A 17,463-nucleotide genomic window follows, 5' to 3' on the forward strand; every position below is an offset into this window, starting at 1 on the left:
ATCCGTGTCCAATTTTTTTTTTTTAAAAAACGATGCATGGACACGGACCGTGTCACCCCTAGACACGGCCCGTTTGGTAGTGGACACGCTAATTTTGCATTTTCCTCAAACCCTACTGCTCAATTGCTCATGTCCTCCTGCCTATCTCAAATTCAATCCTCTCTGCTTCTTTCTCTCGTCACTCAAACACCAACAAGGCAACAACTGGAACTTCAGCCTCACCGCAACCTAGATTGTCTCCGACTGCCGTCACTCGTCACCGGCTGACCGCCGCTCGTCACCACTCACACCGGTGTCGCAGGTGTCATTCTCCGTCCTCTCTTTCTCGAATTTAACGGAAACCCCCTTTAATCTTTCCCGTCGCTCGTCGCCCTCGCTCGTCACCGCCGGTGCTCTCAGTTAATCCTCTCATTCTCGTTTTCATTTAAATTCATCCCTTAATTCTCGATTTTTCTTGTTAGAGTAGATTTTTTGGTGTTATTGAAGAGTTGAAAAAAATTTCAAAGTGTTGTGATGTATGATTGGAGGAAGACACAGAGAGATCGAGAAATGGGAGTTTAAGAGTGAGAAATGATAGATGAGAGGAGAGAGAAAGGAAGAAGAAATAGTGTTTACTTGAGTGTATTTGTGTACTTGTTTGTTTACTTGTTTAGATAGATGAGTACCGAATTTGTTTACTTGTTTTACGGTACTAAATAATTACATTGGTACGGACACTAAATAATTACTTGTTTTAAACAAAATGACTTATTTGAGTTTAATTACTTAGTGTTTTATTGAATAGGTTGTCAAATTTTCGTTTTTTTAATATATTATATGCCTAGTTATTCGCCGTACCCGTGTCCCCTATTTTAGGATTGCCGTTTTACCGTGTCCGTATCGTACCCGTGTCCGTGTCCGTGTCCGTATCGGTGCAACATAGGGGAAAACCGGAAAAAGAGAAAAAGCCAATAAAGAGGGTTTTCTTTGGCCCAACAAACCACAAGCATTTTCACAGTTGCCTTTGCCACCCCCAAATCCAATCTACCCCCATTTTTGAAGGTTGCGAAGAGAGAGAAAGTACGAAAAAAATGAGTGGAGTTGGGAAGAAGATTGCTGATGTCACTTTTAAGGCATCCAAGAACATCGATTGGGATGGCATGTCTAAGCTCATTGTCTCTGAAGCTGCTCGCAAGGAGTTCTTCACTCTTCGTCGTACCTTCGATGAAGTCAACACTCAGCTTCAAACCAAGTTTAGCCAGGTCCGATCTTCGATCTTATACATTATAAACCCTAATTTATTGTTTACCCATTTCTGGTTTTTGTTGATTTATTGTTATTATTGCGGTTAAGGGAAATTTTTCCGATGTTTTGGTTAATTGATTGTGATTTTTTTTGAAATGCGATCTGGGTTTGTTGTTGCTGTGAAACCCTAATTTTTTTAATTTGCGATTGTTCCTGATTTAAGCCCAGAAATGATTTGATTGCATGATTTTCCGAATAGGTTTGATGGGATTCTTTTTGTATTGCTGAATAACAATGTATTGAGTAATAATAGAGAAGGATTGTGAATTGATTGGATGGTTTTTTGGGGAAAGCTCGAACATTTTTGAGTACTTGGATAATTTTCGGGGGAAGCTCGAATATTACGGTAACCCATAATCCTAGTCTTTTGCTCTTAAGAACAAATTCGAACCCCATTGGGTTAGAACCACCAAATTTGTTTAGTTGGGGAGGGGGGGGGGGGTGGTGGTACCAGGTTTAATTTACTTCTCACCTGTGTTACTTGAACATGATTACGTGTAAAAGTACCCTGTTGTTTGGTGTAAAATTTTCATGGTACTGTCCCGGAATGAGCGTTGAAGTGTCCATAACCATCTCAGAGTGTAAAGGATAGGATCCGACACCAGTACACGATATCAAATGGACTCTGACTCTCTGAGTAACATGGCTTCTCACTTCTGTACATAGTCTGGCTGCATGCTTTCAATTGCTTCTTCCGTTGAACCTCAGTCTGCATTAGGGTTATTGCAAATAAACTGTAGACGTTACCGTGTGAGTGAGTGTGGCACATTTGTTATTGTAAATCATGGAATAGCAGTAATAGATTGTGATTAGTTTTGTATGGGTACGCAAGGATTGACATGCAGATACGATGATAATATAGCTTTGCTTATGCAGGAACCTGAGCCCATAGACTGGGAGTATTACAGAAAAGGAATTGGCAACAAATTGGTTGATATGTACAAGGAAGCTTATGATGGTATATTTCTGCAATCCTATAATTAATTTTTTTTTTCTATCAAGATATATATTTGTTACCTGAAATTCATGTTAGTTCTACATTATAACATGATATTAAAAGATTAACATGATATTGCAGGATTAGTCATAAGACAGCTTAGGGATAGTTTATATCATGCTCTTTTTATGTTTAATAGACACTTGTGTCTAATGTAGGGTAGGAGAGTGGCTATGCTGTGCTCTAGTCATTATATCTTTATTGAAGAACCTTTAAAACTGGGGAAAAAAAATTAACTTTGTGAGAGCATCATTGATCGCAGTACAACAATAGTCTTTAATATTTTCAACTTTTCTTGTCTTTTCTACCTAATATCATGTTATACCGAATAATCAAATTTGGTTCATGTAGCCGACCCCACTTATGGGATTAAGGCTTTGATTGATTGTCTTTTCTACCTAGTATCATGCTAGATGTAAGGATAGTTTGATTTCCTTACTTTGTCTTCAGCATTTGTAAAGTTTAAGGAGAAGGTACAAGGTCACAAGCATGAGGACATGACTTGTGTCAAAATGAGTAGATAATGTTATTATTTCTTTTCCATTTGGAATCTTCCATTTGAAAATAGAAAAACTTTGAGCATGAGTATTCATAGATTTATACATCATCTGTGCTGCTCTGTATCACTTGCTACATAGCACCTTGTCACATATTTAAAGTTGAGATTTGATGGTGTATAATGGCAAATTAAACAAAATAATTGTTACACAAGCATGATACTAGGTTGACTCTCAAATTTATTTTGAGTGTTTACACCCTCAAATATCTTCCTCTAAATGTGTGCCTAGAGGGCATATTGAGCAGAGGAATTATAAGAAAATCATACTCTTGTTGACTACTTGACTCTGCTCGGGTTTTGATAATAGTTACTGGATTGGATGTTAATAGAATGATTGGAAGCAGTTTTTAAGAGGAAGAGAAGAGAAGAGAAATTGTTGTGATCGAGAACAATAAGAGTTCGTGGAGGAAAAATGGGGGAAATAGTTTCTTACGATAAGTTTTTTTAAGAAGGCAACGAGGAATATTTTTTATCGGGATACCAAGTATAGTATTATGGATACTATTTTTGGACAGAGGGACTATATGCATTGGCTTGAAGCTTCCTATTCCCTTTTTCTGTGTAGTTTTTCTTAGTCGTGAGCTGATTTACATGAATCTCTTTTTAAGATCTATGTTTGGTGTCTTGTAGTGAAGTGATGGTTTTCATAATCTGGCATTCGGGCAATTTTGGAGATTTGCTTGTTAGAATGTTGGCTGTGTTTTGGGGACAAAAGATTTTTTTTTTCTTTCCTTTCCCTTGCCAAAGATGGGAAAGGTTGTTCTGAAATAAATCTGAGAATTATTATAGTATAAAACTTGTGTCTGGCATTTTCTTTGCAACATTCTTGATGTATGGTTTGATGTTTAATTTTAACTTTTCATTTTTTTTGTTCCTGCATTATGCTTAAACTTGCTAAGATTTTACCCTAATGTAATATATTTTTTTCTCTCTAGGCATTGAGATTCCAAAGTACGTGGACAAAGTTACACCAGAGTACAAGCCTAAAATTGATGCCCTGGTGAGTGCATTGATCATTCTAGAGTGCATTGATTATTAGGTGTAGTCAGGCAGTGACATACTCATCTTCATTCAAAGGGACAAAAATGCATAATAACTAAATAACTCTCTTCTGACCCAGCCTAAAACGTGGAAGAAAAAGAACCTCGTATCAAGAGATACTACAGGGTTTTTATTCTCTGCTTTTAGCCATTATAATTCTAATGAGTAATGATGCTCTGATTAGTAACCTTGGTGTGTCAAAAGTTGACTTGTGCTCATATGCTGTGATTTCCTGAGAATAATTTCTATTCATGTGCTTTGAAAGGGCCAAATTAGATCTTTATGGTTTTTGTTCTTTTCACCTTGAATAAGTAATTATTTCATACAAGGGTTACATAAATCTAGTCAGAGGTTTGAATGGTGGATAAAATTATCTTGCAATGGTGATATGGTCATGATCCTATTGGGGTATCTAGTAAATATTTGCTTCATCAAATCAATTTTATCCATATTTGTCAGAGAAAGCATATTCCAGTAAATAATTGCTGCTACAAGAATGAGTAATGCTTAAGATTGTGCTGACCTGTTGTCATGTGTTGTACTGCAGTTGGTGGAGCTGAAAGAAGCAGAACAACAATCTTTGAAAGAGTCTGAAAGATTGGAAAAAGAAATAGCAGATGTGCAGGAGTTGAAGGTAAGGCTATTTCTTTGCAGCTTTGTATTTGCTGAGTGCTATCCTTTGAGCCTCTAGAGCTAGTTGTTTTAGGTCTTCTTTTCTCTCCGTGGACTAAATTATGTTTATTCTCTTTAGAAAAAATTGAGCACCATGACTGCGGATGAGTATTTTGAGAAGCATCCAGAGCTGAGGCAGAAGTTTGATGATGAGATTCGTAATGACTACTGGGGTTATTAATTATGTGACGATTCTGCAATTCCCTTAGGGTGAACATGTTGAGATCATGGTGATTGATCGATATATTAGCATAATAAAATAACTAATTCTGCTTTTTTGGCGATATATTTCGTCCTTGTGAAGGATTTTTTCATTTTTCTCTTATGCTCTTGTAATTAGATTGTGAGGTGCTTGCAAGATAAGAGGCCTTGGTATGAAAGAGCGAGCACATTTGTTTGTCTGATGAGCTAAATACCATGTTGGAATTAATTTTTGAGAATTCATCTTCGTGTTGTGCCTGTTTTTAAAGTTGTGTTGATTTCAATCCTTGTGTGCGTTTGTTTCAGTATTAGGCAAGGTCAATCCAGAATTTATCTTAAGAATATGAAGTAAATAATTACGGTTTTTAATAAAAATCCTGGGGGTTGATATAATTTCATAATCACTTGCTACAAATAGTTAAGATTGTAACATTAAGATAAACTACTCATTACATTATGATTATTTAAGAAATCATCATATTGACAATTTTCTATGTACAATTAGCTATACTACTTCCTTTCTAAATTATTTGCAATGATTTGATATAAAGTATGAGTAAAAAATGTCTAATAGTTGTAAATAATTTGAAATAGAGGTACTCCTAGTATATAAAGTGTGGTACAATAATACCTACTCTATCTCTTGGTTCTTGTGCAAACCCTCCAAGATTTCAACTTTAAATTCACATGTGAAAAATATTTATGATGTGCGGTTTGATAAGCAAATGAATTAACATTATTATTTTCTTGTGAAAGGGTTGTGATCATTAAATTTGTTAATGGAAGAGGTCAAGAGGAAGATTGAATTTAAATTTCAAGTTTCAAAAGTTAGCAAAGAAGCAAAATTAAATACTTTACATATTGATAAATTTGTTCTTGAGGGAAAAAAAAATAATTAAAAGCAACTTAGTTATAAGGATGTCTCGGTAAAGAAAATGAATCAACTAGCATGTAATCACATAAGGCATAACGATGTGTCAATTCAATTTTCTGGGTTGAGTTCGGTAAAGTCGGGTTTAGTCGAATCTATTAATTCGAGTCATGTTAAATTATTGTGTCCATATAAAATGAATTTGGTTTTTTCTAATCCGTTTTAGATCGGATTGTTTGGGTCAACAACTCAACATTTGATATCTTAGACGTCACATGTAAAATTGTCAACTGAACATGCATGGCCTTAATACAGTTAGACCTACCTACCCCTTTCTCTAAATTTACCTAGGCAGTCATATTAGCCAAGACAGCCGCCATGGCCCATTTTTTTCACTTTCTCCATCCAAAACAAAAAGGAAAAGTATTCTTGATTCTCATTTGTCTCATCTGAATCCCAAGATTCTACTGCACCCATTTCTGTAATCACTCCATGAAAAACATTCTTCCTCACCATTCTATTCGCCAAAAAAATGTCAACTTCTCTTCTATCCTCCTTTAATCTTACCCTTAACACCCAATTTAACACCCTTAAATCTTCATCCCTGCAAAACCCTTGCTGCATTACTCATAAATTCATCCCCTCTAAGATTATAAAGCACCCATTTTTCTCCAATTCAACTGTAAAGATACCACCTTTTAAATCTAGTTTCAACAATGCTGCTCATTCTTCTGTAACTTCTTTTGTTACAGATGAAGCAGATGATTTAAAACTTGATCAAAGTGTTATAAAACAGGAGAAAAAGAGTTTTTGGGGTGCTGTTAGTCTGATAATTGGGACTGCTGTGGGTCCTGGAATGTTAGGTTTACCATCTGCAACAATAAAATCAGGGCCATTACCATCTACTATTGCCATTTTATTTTCATGGGTTTATGTCATTTCTTCCATAATTTTAGTTGCTGAGCTTAGTTTTGCTACAATGGAGGAAGATGGGGTCAAAGAAGTGAGCTTTACTGGGTTAGCAATTAAGGCCTTTGGCACCCATTTTGGTGCATTTGTTTCAGTTGTTTATGCTAGCCTTAGTTTTGCTCTTCTTGTTGCTTGTGTTTCTGGTATTAGTTCTATTGTTTCTCAATGGTTTCCTAGCTTAAACAATGTAGTATTACATGGGATTTTCCCTTTGTTTCTTGGGAGTATCATTTGGTTCTTCCCGTTCCAAATAATCGATTCGACTAATCGATTTCTGTGCTTTATGATGCTTGTTTCTATCATTACTTTGGTGGGTATTGGTGTTTCAGTTGCTAGAGCTAATATTGTAAGTTCATTGTCCTGTTCATCTTGGCATGTTTTCACTATTTTACCTGCCATTCCTGTCACTGTCCTTACCTTAGGGTTTCATGTTATTACACCTTTTATATGTAAAGTTGCTGGAGATAGTATTGATGAGGCTCGAAAGGCAATTCTTATTGGTGGGACTGTTCCATTGATTATGGTTTTGGCATGGAATCTTATTGTATTAGGACTTGCTGGAACTGGAAAAGCTCAATCATCATGTATACAAGGAGACCCTATCAAATTGCTGTTGTCTGTAAAATCTTCTTCTTTGTTTGCTGTTCAAGGATTTGCATTTTCTGCTTTGGCTACTAGCTTTATTGGCTATGCTGTTAGTTTTCCCAAGCAGTTGATTGACACCTTGGAGTTGATTTTTCGTTTTAGTAAATCGGAAAATGAGTTGGGCTCTATAGAGTCTTCAGGGGAAACTAGGATTGTAGATGTTAGTGATGAATCAATCTTGAAGGGAAATGGTTTTAGGAAATTCGAGAGGCTTGTATCTGTTGCTCTAATTCTTGTTCCAGTTCTTGTTGCTTCCTTCTATCCCTCGACATTCTCAAGGGCGCTCGACTTTGCTGGGGTGTATGCAAATTGTTTTCTGTTTGGCATTCTTCCCCCTGCCATGGCATATATTTATAAATCCCAGAGAAAATACAGGTACTATCAGTATATTCACTCTTATGTCAAGATATTACTAGCTGTTCTCTGTAAATTTAGAAGGAAAAGCTATTAAAAGGAAAATATGTAAGAAAAATACAGTGGAACTTCAATCTGCTTGATGATGAGTTGTTTTTAGAGTCTCAATCAGAATTCTGATGAGTTGAGAATTAAGACAATGTTATAATTTTCTTGCTGGCTTTGATTTTCTTTGTCCCACCGTTTCTAAAAAGTAGGGGTGATAGGATTCCTTGCAACTAGCGATTAGGTGTTTTATGTGTCTTGGAGGTTTGAGCCTATTGTATCCTTGTTTGGTTGTTTACATAGTGAAATTAAAGATATCCTTTATATTGCTAATTGATATGGATTATAATGAACAATTCTTAGTTAGACATAGACTGTTCTTGGGAATTCACATGATTTGGAGTCTCAGTAAATAAGAAAAATGAAGTTAGTGATTATGCTGAAATCAAAGGCAAATGAAAGATAATCCTGACTTGATAAAGTATTGCTTCTACCGGAACCACTTTGTCTGTGGCACTTTTGTTTGGTGTGAGAGTGGAGGTGGTGTGTGTTAAGGGTTCATATCATCTTATGTAATTGCGTTTAAGAATTAGGTTTCCGTTTAAAACGAAGTTGATAGATTTCAAGCTTTCAAGATTAATTTTTGGTTAAAGTTTTCTAGATTGATTAATGTTTTTAAGGCTCTGAAACTGTTCTGTTTGAATCACAGGTCTTCTTTGCCTGGAGGACATATGGTGCTTTTCCTCCTCTTTAGCGTCGCTGTCATACTGAGCATCTGGCATTAGATGGCCATGATCAAGACTTCGAAGCTCAGATGTATTTTTGTGGAACTAATTTTAGTTATACATTGCTAATGATGTTCGAGGCTGATCTTGTCTATATCTCAGCAAGGTAACATGACAAATAGTTTTTAGATCTCTTGTAATTGTTCAATTGGAGTGGTAAATTTCCCTAACATCCAATAGTTAATGTAATGGTTGCTTGTGGAATCAGAAATCCTTTGTATCCTGCCATTACATCTAGCATGTTAGTCAGTTGTAGCTCATTAAGTCATAATCCTTGCGACGTTGAGCATCATACCCTTATTACTTGAAATCACTGACTATAAAATAAATATATTCATCCCTTCACTTCATCCCTAGAATTATTATGATAAAAAAAAAAAAAATGGAAACTTGATAGAAAAATGATATTATTCATTTCTTGATGCATTTTTGTCATGCATTAAAATATCTGTACACTGGTTTGATCTAGGATACCATTTGTTAAAGCCTTAAAGGCGATACACAAACACATAGGGTGTGAATCAAGTTATATGATGCCATGTCTGTCCTTAGTCCTCAATGTTTGAAGGAGGAGAAGAGCTAGATCCATATTTAAAAGCTACATAAACTCCAATTGCGACGACTGCTGCTACTGCAACTCCTAAACCCACGTTCACCTTCTTATGCACTTGCAATCTTCCCACGGAGCTTCCAAGCCCAAACATGTTATCACCCTTTGCCTGATCATAACTAGTGCTTGTTCCTGCTTTACCATTCTCCGAACTTGGAGCCTTTGGCTTTTCATCTTTAGGAGCTTGGACTTCTGATGTCGGCTTTTGAGTAACATCTGGTTTTGGAGCACCTGATGATGTTGTTTCTGGCTTCATCTGCTGCTGCTCAATCTGGGGAGAGGCTTTTTTCGGCATGGTAACATGAAGGTGGCCCCCACTGAACTTTGCTCGAATGTCATTTATGTTGCAGCCTTGTGGTATCTTTGTTTCCTTGACAAAACGGTTTCTTTTGGTTCCATCTGCAGTTGCCACCTTCTCTCCGCTTACTTTGAGAACTCCAAGATTATTGACTTGAACCCTTAGTTGATCTTTCTTGAAATCTATACGAATAGAGATATAATGAAATGATATTCATTCAAAATCAGATTTTAGTTAATTTTCTCTCTAGAAAAAAAGGCAAAAAAAATTACAAAAAAGCAGAAAGTAGTGAGAATAGAGACATACCGGGAAGATGGAAGTCTAAAGTTTCAACTCCTTCCTCTTTCTTCCATTCACAATAGGGTTCAAAATCGATGTAAGTAGGCAATGTAATAGTTGCAGTCTTGGTTTTGTTTGCCATTGGCTTTGGTTGTTTGTAGCTTTCGTATATACAAGAACGTGTTGCGAAGATATAGCTAATTGTTAGGATATTCTGTTAGAAGAACGACCCGTATCCCATTTATAGGTATGGTTTAGTAAGGGCATCTCTTTGGTTTTCCATTAAGATTTCCTCTGAAAGGAATTATTCTTGTTTGCTTTCTTGAGTGTTAAGTTGCTTTATATCTTTTGCTGTGATTAGCTGACTTTCTTCTGAATAGGCATACAATATTCCTTTTGCATACTAACTTTCTAGGTTTCTTTGCATATAGAATTTTCTGGTTAATCACACGTCTCCTGTTGCAAACCCATGGACCGCGGTTGCTTCTGATTTTATATTTGGTTGATGATAATAGGCAGTGACAGTTTTGGAGTTGTAGAGAAGTTATGCATTAAACAAATACATAATCACAATATGATTATTATTTACAGCGCAATACTATTGTTTAATCTAGGGGAATCGAATAGCTTTTTTCCAACGTTTATAAAATAATGTTTGTGAATATTGATTTTGTATGGATTTTTGTATACTCAAATTACCTTTGTAGAGCTCTCATGTATATTACTTAGGATCTACTCTTCAAAAGTTTAGCAATGTGCCTAATACTAAGCTCTAAGCCAAGCTCTATAGAGTAAAGAAGGTATTGATCCATTGCTCATTGGAGGTGTGTGACTTTTAACATTCTTGGGATAACTTCTAGGATTTTGGATGATTGTTGATGTCATTGGGATAACAATTTTGGTGGATCCATCTTTGGTGTTAATCTCATAAACGTAAACAGTTCGGCCTTGTTAATTAGCTGGTAACTAGTTGATATAATTGATTGTGTTAACTGGTTTGACTAATTTGTTGCATTATATGCTTTGACTAACTATTCATATCACCTACTTTACCAATCTCCAAAGTAGCTTATTGCAAGAATTGCTCCAACACCTCTTACAAAATACTCGGTTGAGTAAAACTTTCAAATTAGCTTATTGAAGAATTCCAATGCTCTCTTTAAATCATCTGTTTTCCAAACACCAAAACTAGCTGATTTTATTTGTGGTCAAACCATCTAATTGCTCTACAAAAACTAAAATCTCATCAATCATCTCTTTACCAAACAAGGCCTTCATGCAAGGGTTTACCTATTTCCATTTTTTGTTGGTACCCCAAAACAAGGAAAGACAAAAGGCATGCACCTAATATTAGAGGATTGTATTCTGTGTTTAATATGCTGCATGCTACCGTTTAGTCTGTCAATTTGAACAACTTACATATTAACATATTATCTAACACGAACATTTTTTTAATCCCAACCAAAGCGACACAACTATACTCCTGAGTCCTGGCAGATCTTAGCTAGTCTAGTTATTGATAGTTGAAAGGGTAGTGCCAAGTTATTGAGGGTGGTTGTACTTGGAAAGACAGGACAATAGTTAAGCTAATGCTCAGACGGCACAATGGTGCCAATAAGATACATAATTGATAGATCCAATTGGAGATCTCCTGTAACTTTTCAAAGGACTTTCATTAGAAATTCTATATTAAAATACAAGATGTGGTTTAAAGTCATGGTGCATTTTGGTTTTGACGAACATATATATTTACCCGAAAACCAAGACGGCAGAATATTGCTGTACTGTTATAGTGTAGGGGGCATGCCTTATTTATGACCCTGAATTGGTTTTTATCTTGAGGGTGTTTCGAGTTATTTCGATACTTATTGACAGATATATCAGGGAGCTCAGGGATGAATACAGGGCGGTACTTAGGGTAGTGAAACGCAGAATTTGCTTGCATTGAAACATGTATGAATCTGGAATTTGTCGTTACTATAGACTTCCATAAACTATAGGAAATGCAAATGCAGTTTAGCAATTTGGATCTATATGTTATTAAAAGGAACACAATCTTTAGAATTTTCATCAATTTATGTACCAAAGTTTACATTTATTCATGCCTGGAAATCTATCTATACATTTGTCCAAGCTCATAACCCGATGTAGAAGAGAATAGTATACAACATTTGGAGTTTATATAAGTCCTGAATCATCCATATACATGGATGGAGAAGAGATGCTATTAGACCCATATTTAGAAGCCACGAAAGCTCCGATTGCTATCATTGTTACAGCTGCAATTCCGAATCCCAAAGCACACTTCTTACTTCTTCGCAGCCTTTGCATTATGCTTCCATCCTCAAACAATTGATCAGCCTTTGGCTGTGCACAAGTACTTGTCCCGGACTTTGCACCATGTTCTGTACTTGTTGTACCCTTTGCCTTTTGGTAATCATCTGATACCGTGGCTGCCTCAGCTTTCGGCTTTTTATCAGTAGCCTCTGGTTGAGGAGGAGCTGACTGTCTTGATGATGCAGGCTGCTGTTTGGTGCCTTGAGGAGTTTCAGGTGTAACTTTTTTCTTAGGCATCATGATGTGAAGGCTTCCATCACTGAACTTGGCTCGAACCTCATTCATATCACAACCCTCTGATAATTTTTCTTCCTTGAGAAAACGACTCTTCTTTGTTCCATCAGCAGTTAATGGTCTTTCGCCGCTTATTTTGAGGACTCCTTCTTTACTAATTTGCACCCTGAGTTGATTTTTCTTGAAGTCTAGATGCACATATAAAAGAATTGAAATGAGTATGTATGCTTTTGCTAAAATGATTCCATTCAAATATAAAAATAATCTTGTCACCTTATCGCTGTGATTTGTTTTATTTTTTTTTTTATTTTTTTTTTCAAAATCATATGATATATGTTATATAATAAATAAAAAATTGATTAAACTAAAATAATTTTTAAAATTGACAACAGAATAGTGAAAACATTGTTTTCTTGTTTTATTTTTTGGGTTTTTGTTTTCAAAAAATTAAAAAAGTGAACACAATAAACAATGCCAAACAAACCCATGTATGTGTTTCTGAAACACAATATAAAAACAGAACAAAGAAGTAGAGAAATTTGACTATACCAGGAAGATGGATGATCAAAGTTTCAAGACCTTCCTCTTTCCGCCATTCGATAGCAGGATTATACTCGACGTAAGAAGGTGAAGTCTTGGTTTTGTTTGCCGACATTGTTTTCAATTCGTTAAATTGCTTGTACTATATGTTACTACTATGTATGTTAGAAATGTTGAGAGAAGAATGATTGTGTGGATATTCAAGGAAGAATGCCATAATGTTGTTTATATAGGTGATGATATGAAAGGCATCTTATTAAGTTTATATTTTTAGATTAGGATTTCCTGCAGAGTGATTATACCTCTTTGCTTTCTTGACTTTAAAGTTGCTTTATGAATTTGCCTATGTTGTATTATGTAGCAAGTATTTGCCTTGTTAAAGAAATATATGTAAAACACTAAACACACATTTTCGTATAATCAAAATAATTAATTAAGTACATTAAGTCCTAGCTAATAGGGGAAGTTTATTTATTTATTTATTATTATTTTTTATTTATTTATTTTTTTTTTTGACAAATGCTGCTTGCCTGCTTGTCATCTAGCCAATATCTATTTTTTGTCGATAAATAATCGATGATTGTTTATTTTTTGGATGCCATAGTATGAGGCTGCAATAGGATAGGATTGCTGCTGGGGATTTAAATCTGGGGTTCGAATTGGACTAGTTACGGCCTTACGGGTAGTGTTTATTGAGTTTCGGTAAAAACTGGTAGACAGGTTTTGGTTAAGAACTTGTGGTAAAGTGTTTCAAAAAAAAAAAGAACTTGTGGTAAAGTGTTTCAAAAAAAAAAAAAACTTGTGGTAAAGGTCTAATTGTAATACGGGAGTATATAACTAGGAGTTTTGGTCTATTATAAGGAATAGGATTTATTTTTTTAATTTTTAATTTTATTATTTTTTTTTATAAAAAAAGACAATTCCTATTTGGCCGATGTTTTACTACTAGTTGGGCCCTAGAAAGTTTTTTCCGCAAAATTTGTTGTCTTACTTCCTTTTAAGTTCTTTTATTATATGTCGGTTTAAAATCAGGTTGAGGTCAAGTTAATATCAGCCCAGATTCTGATAAGTACTTAAGTCAAATAGTAGGTCGGAAGAATTGGGTTAATATCCACTTTTAAGTACTTTAGTTGAATAATAGGTCGGGTCAAAATCTGATCGTTAATTAACTTTTTTTTGTTATCACATTCGACTAAGGGTCTGTTCACATTTACTGAACTGAATTGATTAGAGCTGAACTGAACTGAGCTGAAATGAATATTTTAAGAGAGAGAGAAATTAGGAACTGAATTGAACAGAACTGATTAGAGTTGAACTGAACTGAACTGAACTGAACCGAACTGAACTGATTGGAGCTGAACTGAAATTAAGTAAATGTGAACAAGCCCTAAAGTACATACTTACAAGAAGACAGAATTGTGTCCCTCATGATGCACGTTAGCCGTGTCAATTCCTGGGTTGAATCATGATGGGACGAGTCAATTCGAGTCAAGTTAATTTTGGATCGTGCTAATTTTAGGTTAAGAACTGTCGGGTTAGGGTCGTGTTTGAGTTGGATTTAATTCTGATCGGTTCATTTCTAGTTTTGATAAATTTGTATCAGATTTAATATAGGGTTTGACTGAGCTAATTACGGGTTGAATGACTGGTTGGGTTGATTAAGTTTCGGTTAAGTTTGGTTCAATTTTATTAGGATAAGCTAAGGTTGAATCAATTTGGGTTGATTCTGATTTAGGTCTTTTACAAATTTAGCTGTATTTGGATTGGATTGACATATTAAATATTCATATAAGGTCATTTTTAAACCAAAGTAATTGTGGAGTTATTACCTTGTTATTAGGTCACTATTAGGTCATTCATGAGACATCTTTCATATCTCGCCCTTAACACTTATCAATTTTCTCATTAAATTAGTTCTTGTATCAGTAGTATCTTTAAGTCAAATGAAAGTCAAATTATAGATGACTTCTCATAGCTATGTAAGTGAGACGATAAGTAATGAACTAAAGGACAAATTGATAGATGATAGCCACAAATATAATAGTAGAGTTATGTTTAAGTTAAAAATAGAAAGTTCTTAATGATTAATGAAACGAACAATTACATGAATTGAACTAATTATGTTTAAGTAAAAAAAGGAAGGTCAATAATAGGTTGGGTTTAAAATTAAGTTTGGTTAGAGTATGTGTCTGGTTAAAAATCAGATCATGCGGGTTAATATCAGGTTGGGTCAGATCAGATTGACTCTAGATCTGCCCGATTTCAGATCAGGGGGAGTTCAAGTCGGGTTAAGATGGTGTCGATTTGAGTTCAAGTTAGGGTTAAATCAGTGCTAGGTAGGTTCTTGTTAGGTCAAATTGGTGCCGGATTAAATTCATATGGGTCCTAATACGAATTCGAGTTTGGGTTTTTTTTTTTTTTTTTTTTTAAAATCAACCGTGTTGCAACAGTGTTTTAGAAAGAGCCATAGATAATATAAATATAATTGGCTAATTGCACAACCATGTCCAATCCTTTGGATTTAAAATACTTGAGTACATAATCAAAATTAAAATTGAAGAAATTTCATCAATTTATCTACCATCCTTTTATTCAAGCTATAAATCATTATGTACACTTAGTTAACATTACATACAGTTTATATAGAAGAATCAGGATTAGTTAGTTTGCATTAATCCTTACTCCTTACTAAACAAAGAAGGAGAAGAACTGCTATCAGACCCAAATTTAGAAGCCACAATAGCTCCAATTGCTACCAGTGACACAACCGCGATTCCGAAACCTAAGGCCACCTTGTTACTTCTTCCTTGTAGCTTTTGTTTGACGCCTCCATTCTCACCATTTGGCTTATCATCATAACCACTACTTGTCTCGGCCATTTTACCATTTTTAGTACTTGTAGTTGTACCCTTTGGCGTTTGATCCTTGGAAATCGAGGCGGCCTCAGCTTTCGGCTTTTGATGATCATTAATTACCTCAGCCTTCGGCTTTTGATCATGGATGACTTGAGGAGTTGGTGGTGTAGTAACTACTTTCTTTGGCATTGTGATATTAAGGCGGCCGTTAATGAACTTGGCTCGAATCTCGTTTACATCACAGCCCTCTGGAACTTTAGTTTCCTTTACAAAACGGTTCCTCTTTGTTCCATTTCCATTTGTTGGTCTTTCTCCATTTATTTTGAGGACTCCATCTTTGTTAACTTGCACCCTCAATTGTTCTTTCTTAAAGTCTGTACATTCATGTAAATTCATACAAAAAAAAAAGTTAGTAAATTAAATTTCTTATTTCTTTTCTACGGTGGTCATTTGAAATATGACTACCTTATTATTTTAATGATAAACAATATGAGAGATTCATTTTTTCACACTATAAATTGGACACAATTAGTATTCTAATTTCTACAATGCAAATATAATTTTTGAAAATTTTAATAACGTAAAATAAATATTTTTCCGAAAAACTATAAAATAAGTTTAAAAATTACATAAATAAAACTAAAAATTTGATAAATTAACAAAATGTTAATAATAATATTTTGTAGCAAAAATAGATTAATTTATATAATTACTTGGATAAAAATACGTTAATTATGAACTATATAATCATTAAAATATTATGGTAGTCATATTTCAAGCGACCACTATAGAATTTTTAAGGAAAATTATCATTACAATAGTTTTTTTTCTTAACTTGGGTCACATGCACGCCCATCTTTTTATTATGGGACATTGAGAGTATATTAACGTACAATGTGAGAGCAATAACCTTTTATAATTGCTTCTTTATTAAGATGGCAGTATGGTACCCTATTATTCCAAATCAAAAGCTAGAAAATTTAAAAAGCATTGCAAATATAGAAAGCTATGACAATACCAGGAAGATGGATGATCAAAGTTTCAAGTCCTTCCTCTTTAACCAAATCACAAGCAGGTTCGAACTCGACGTAAGAAGGAGATGCAGGGGTTGAGGTCTTGGTTTTGATTGCCATCTATTTTCTTAGGTTATATTAAGAGAAGGATGGTTGTTTGGAAACTAAGGGAAATCCCTCCTCTTTATATAGGTGTTGATATGAAGGGCATCTTTAGTTCTTTAATTTGAGATATCCTGTTTATAAATTATTCTTCTTTGCTTTCTTGAGTTGTAAGTTGCTTTATGTCGTCTATACCTATGCTATGTATAAGTTCCTATTGTGAAGATAAGACATAAATAAATACTTATCTTTGTAATTTGATTTATGTTTTGTACTTTTGTGTACTTAATTAATGAATAAGTTTTAATTTCTGTGAATTTTAAAAGATTCTTTGATCTTTCATGTTAAAGTCTCATTGGTGGTATATGGTATATCACTTGGATGAGAAAGAGGAAAAAGAAAATTACAACTTTTGTAATGACATTAGTATCAGTAAAATACAATCTTTTATATATATGTGATGGCTAGACAGTGTGGCCGGAGTTACTTGAAAGGGGTTACTCGTTTATTGAAATTTTTTATAATAAATTATTATTAGAATTTTAGATCTACATATTAAACATAATAATTTCTTCACTAATTTGCACAAAACACGTTTAATCTCTTATCTTATTTTTGAACCCTATTTTCGAATTGAATAAAACATACTGATCCATGAAGGAATTGGATTAATGAAATTAATAATCGACATAGTAGTGAACGAATTGATGATCAATTTGGTGAAAAAAATTATAGAAGAGATTGATCATGGCGGTTATTAAGATCCAAGGAT

At 34.5% G+C, this 17,463-nt stretch overlaps 4 protein-coding genes across 6 annotated transcripts; 2 read left to right on the forward strand and 2 right to left on the reverse strand.

Annotated features, from left to right (window-relative positions):
• Positions 1-945: 945 nt before the first annotated feature.
• LOC110688811 (ATP synthase subunit d, mitochondrial) lies at positions 946-5,022 on the forward strand. The gene is made up of 5 exons (XM_021865567.1): positions 946-1,241; positions 2,161-2,242; positions 3,776-3,840; positions 4,429-4,515; positions 4,633-5,022. Exons 1-5 carry the CDS (start codon positions 1,071-1,073, stop codon positions 4,732-4,734), a joined length of 507 nt encoding a protein of 168 aa, XP_021721259.1. The 5' UTR covers positions 946-1,070; the 3' UTR covers positions 4,735-5,022.
• Positions 5,023-5,794: 772 nt separating this feature from the next.
• LOC110688812 (tyrosine-specific transport protein 2-like) lies at positions 5,795-8,733 on the forward strand. Its single transcript, XM_021865568.1, has 2 exons — positions 5,795-7,614; positions 8,348-8,733. The coding sequence occupies exons 1-2, from the start codon at positions 6,158-6,160 to the stop codon at positions 8,421-8,423; spliced, it is 1,533 nt and encodes a 510-aa protein (XP_021721260.1). The 5' UTR covers positions 5,795-6,157; the 3' UTR covers positions 8,424-8,733.
• An 84-nt stretch (positions 8,734-8,817) lies between these two features.
• On the reverse strand, positions 8,818-9,844 carry LOC110688813 (inactive protein RESTRICTED TEV MOVEMENT 2-like). Its single transcript, XM_021865569.1, has 2 exons — positions 9,638-9,844; positions 8,818-9,513 (listed from the first exon to the last, which is right to left on the reverse strand). Exons 1-2 carry the CDS (start codon positions 9,750-9,752, stop codon positions 8,972-8,974), a joined length of 657 nt encoding a protein of 218 aa, XP_021721261.1. The 5' UTR covers positions 9,753-9,844; the 3' UTR covers positions 8,818-8,971.
• A 1,787-nt stretch (positions 9,845-11,631) lies between these two features.
• LOC110688814 (22.0 kDa heat shock protein-like) lies at positions 11,632-16,760 on the reverse strand. 3 transcript variants are annotated; one of them, XM_021865570.1, is made up of 2 exons: positions 16,595-16,757; positions 11,632-12,369 (listed from the first exon to the last, which is right to left on the reverse strand). In XM_021865570.1, exons 1-2 carry the CDS (start codon positions 16,707-16,709, stop codon positions 11,789-11,791), a joined length of 696 nt encoding a protein of 231 aa, XP_021721262.1. In that variant the 5' UTR covers positions 16,710-16,757; the 3' UTR covers positions 11,632-11,788. The 3 variants fall into 3 exon arrangements, with proteins under 3 accessions (XP_021721262.1, XP_021721263.1, XP_021721264.1); XM_021865571.1 differs by lacking the exon at positions 16,595-16,757 and adding an exon at positions 12,731-13,042; XM_021865572.1 differs by lacking the exon at positions 11,632-12,369 and adding an exon at positions 14,881-15,950 and having other exon boundaries at positions 16,595-16,760.
• Positions 16,761-17,463: the final 703 nt, after the last annotated feature.

The sequence above is a fragment of the Chenopodium quinoa genome, unplaced genomic scaffold (genome assembly GCF_001683475.1).
Source record: "Chenopodium quinoa cultivar QQ74 unplaced genomic scaffold, ASM168347v1, whole genome shotgun sequence".
NCBI lineage: Eukaryota > Viridiplantae > Streptophyta > Magnoliopsida > Caryophyllales > Amaranthaceae > Chenopodium > Chenopodium quinoa.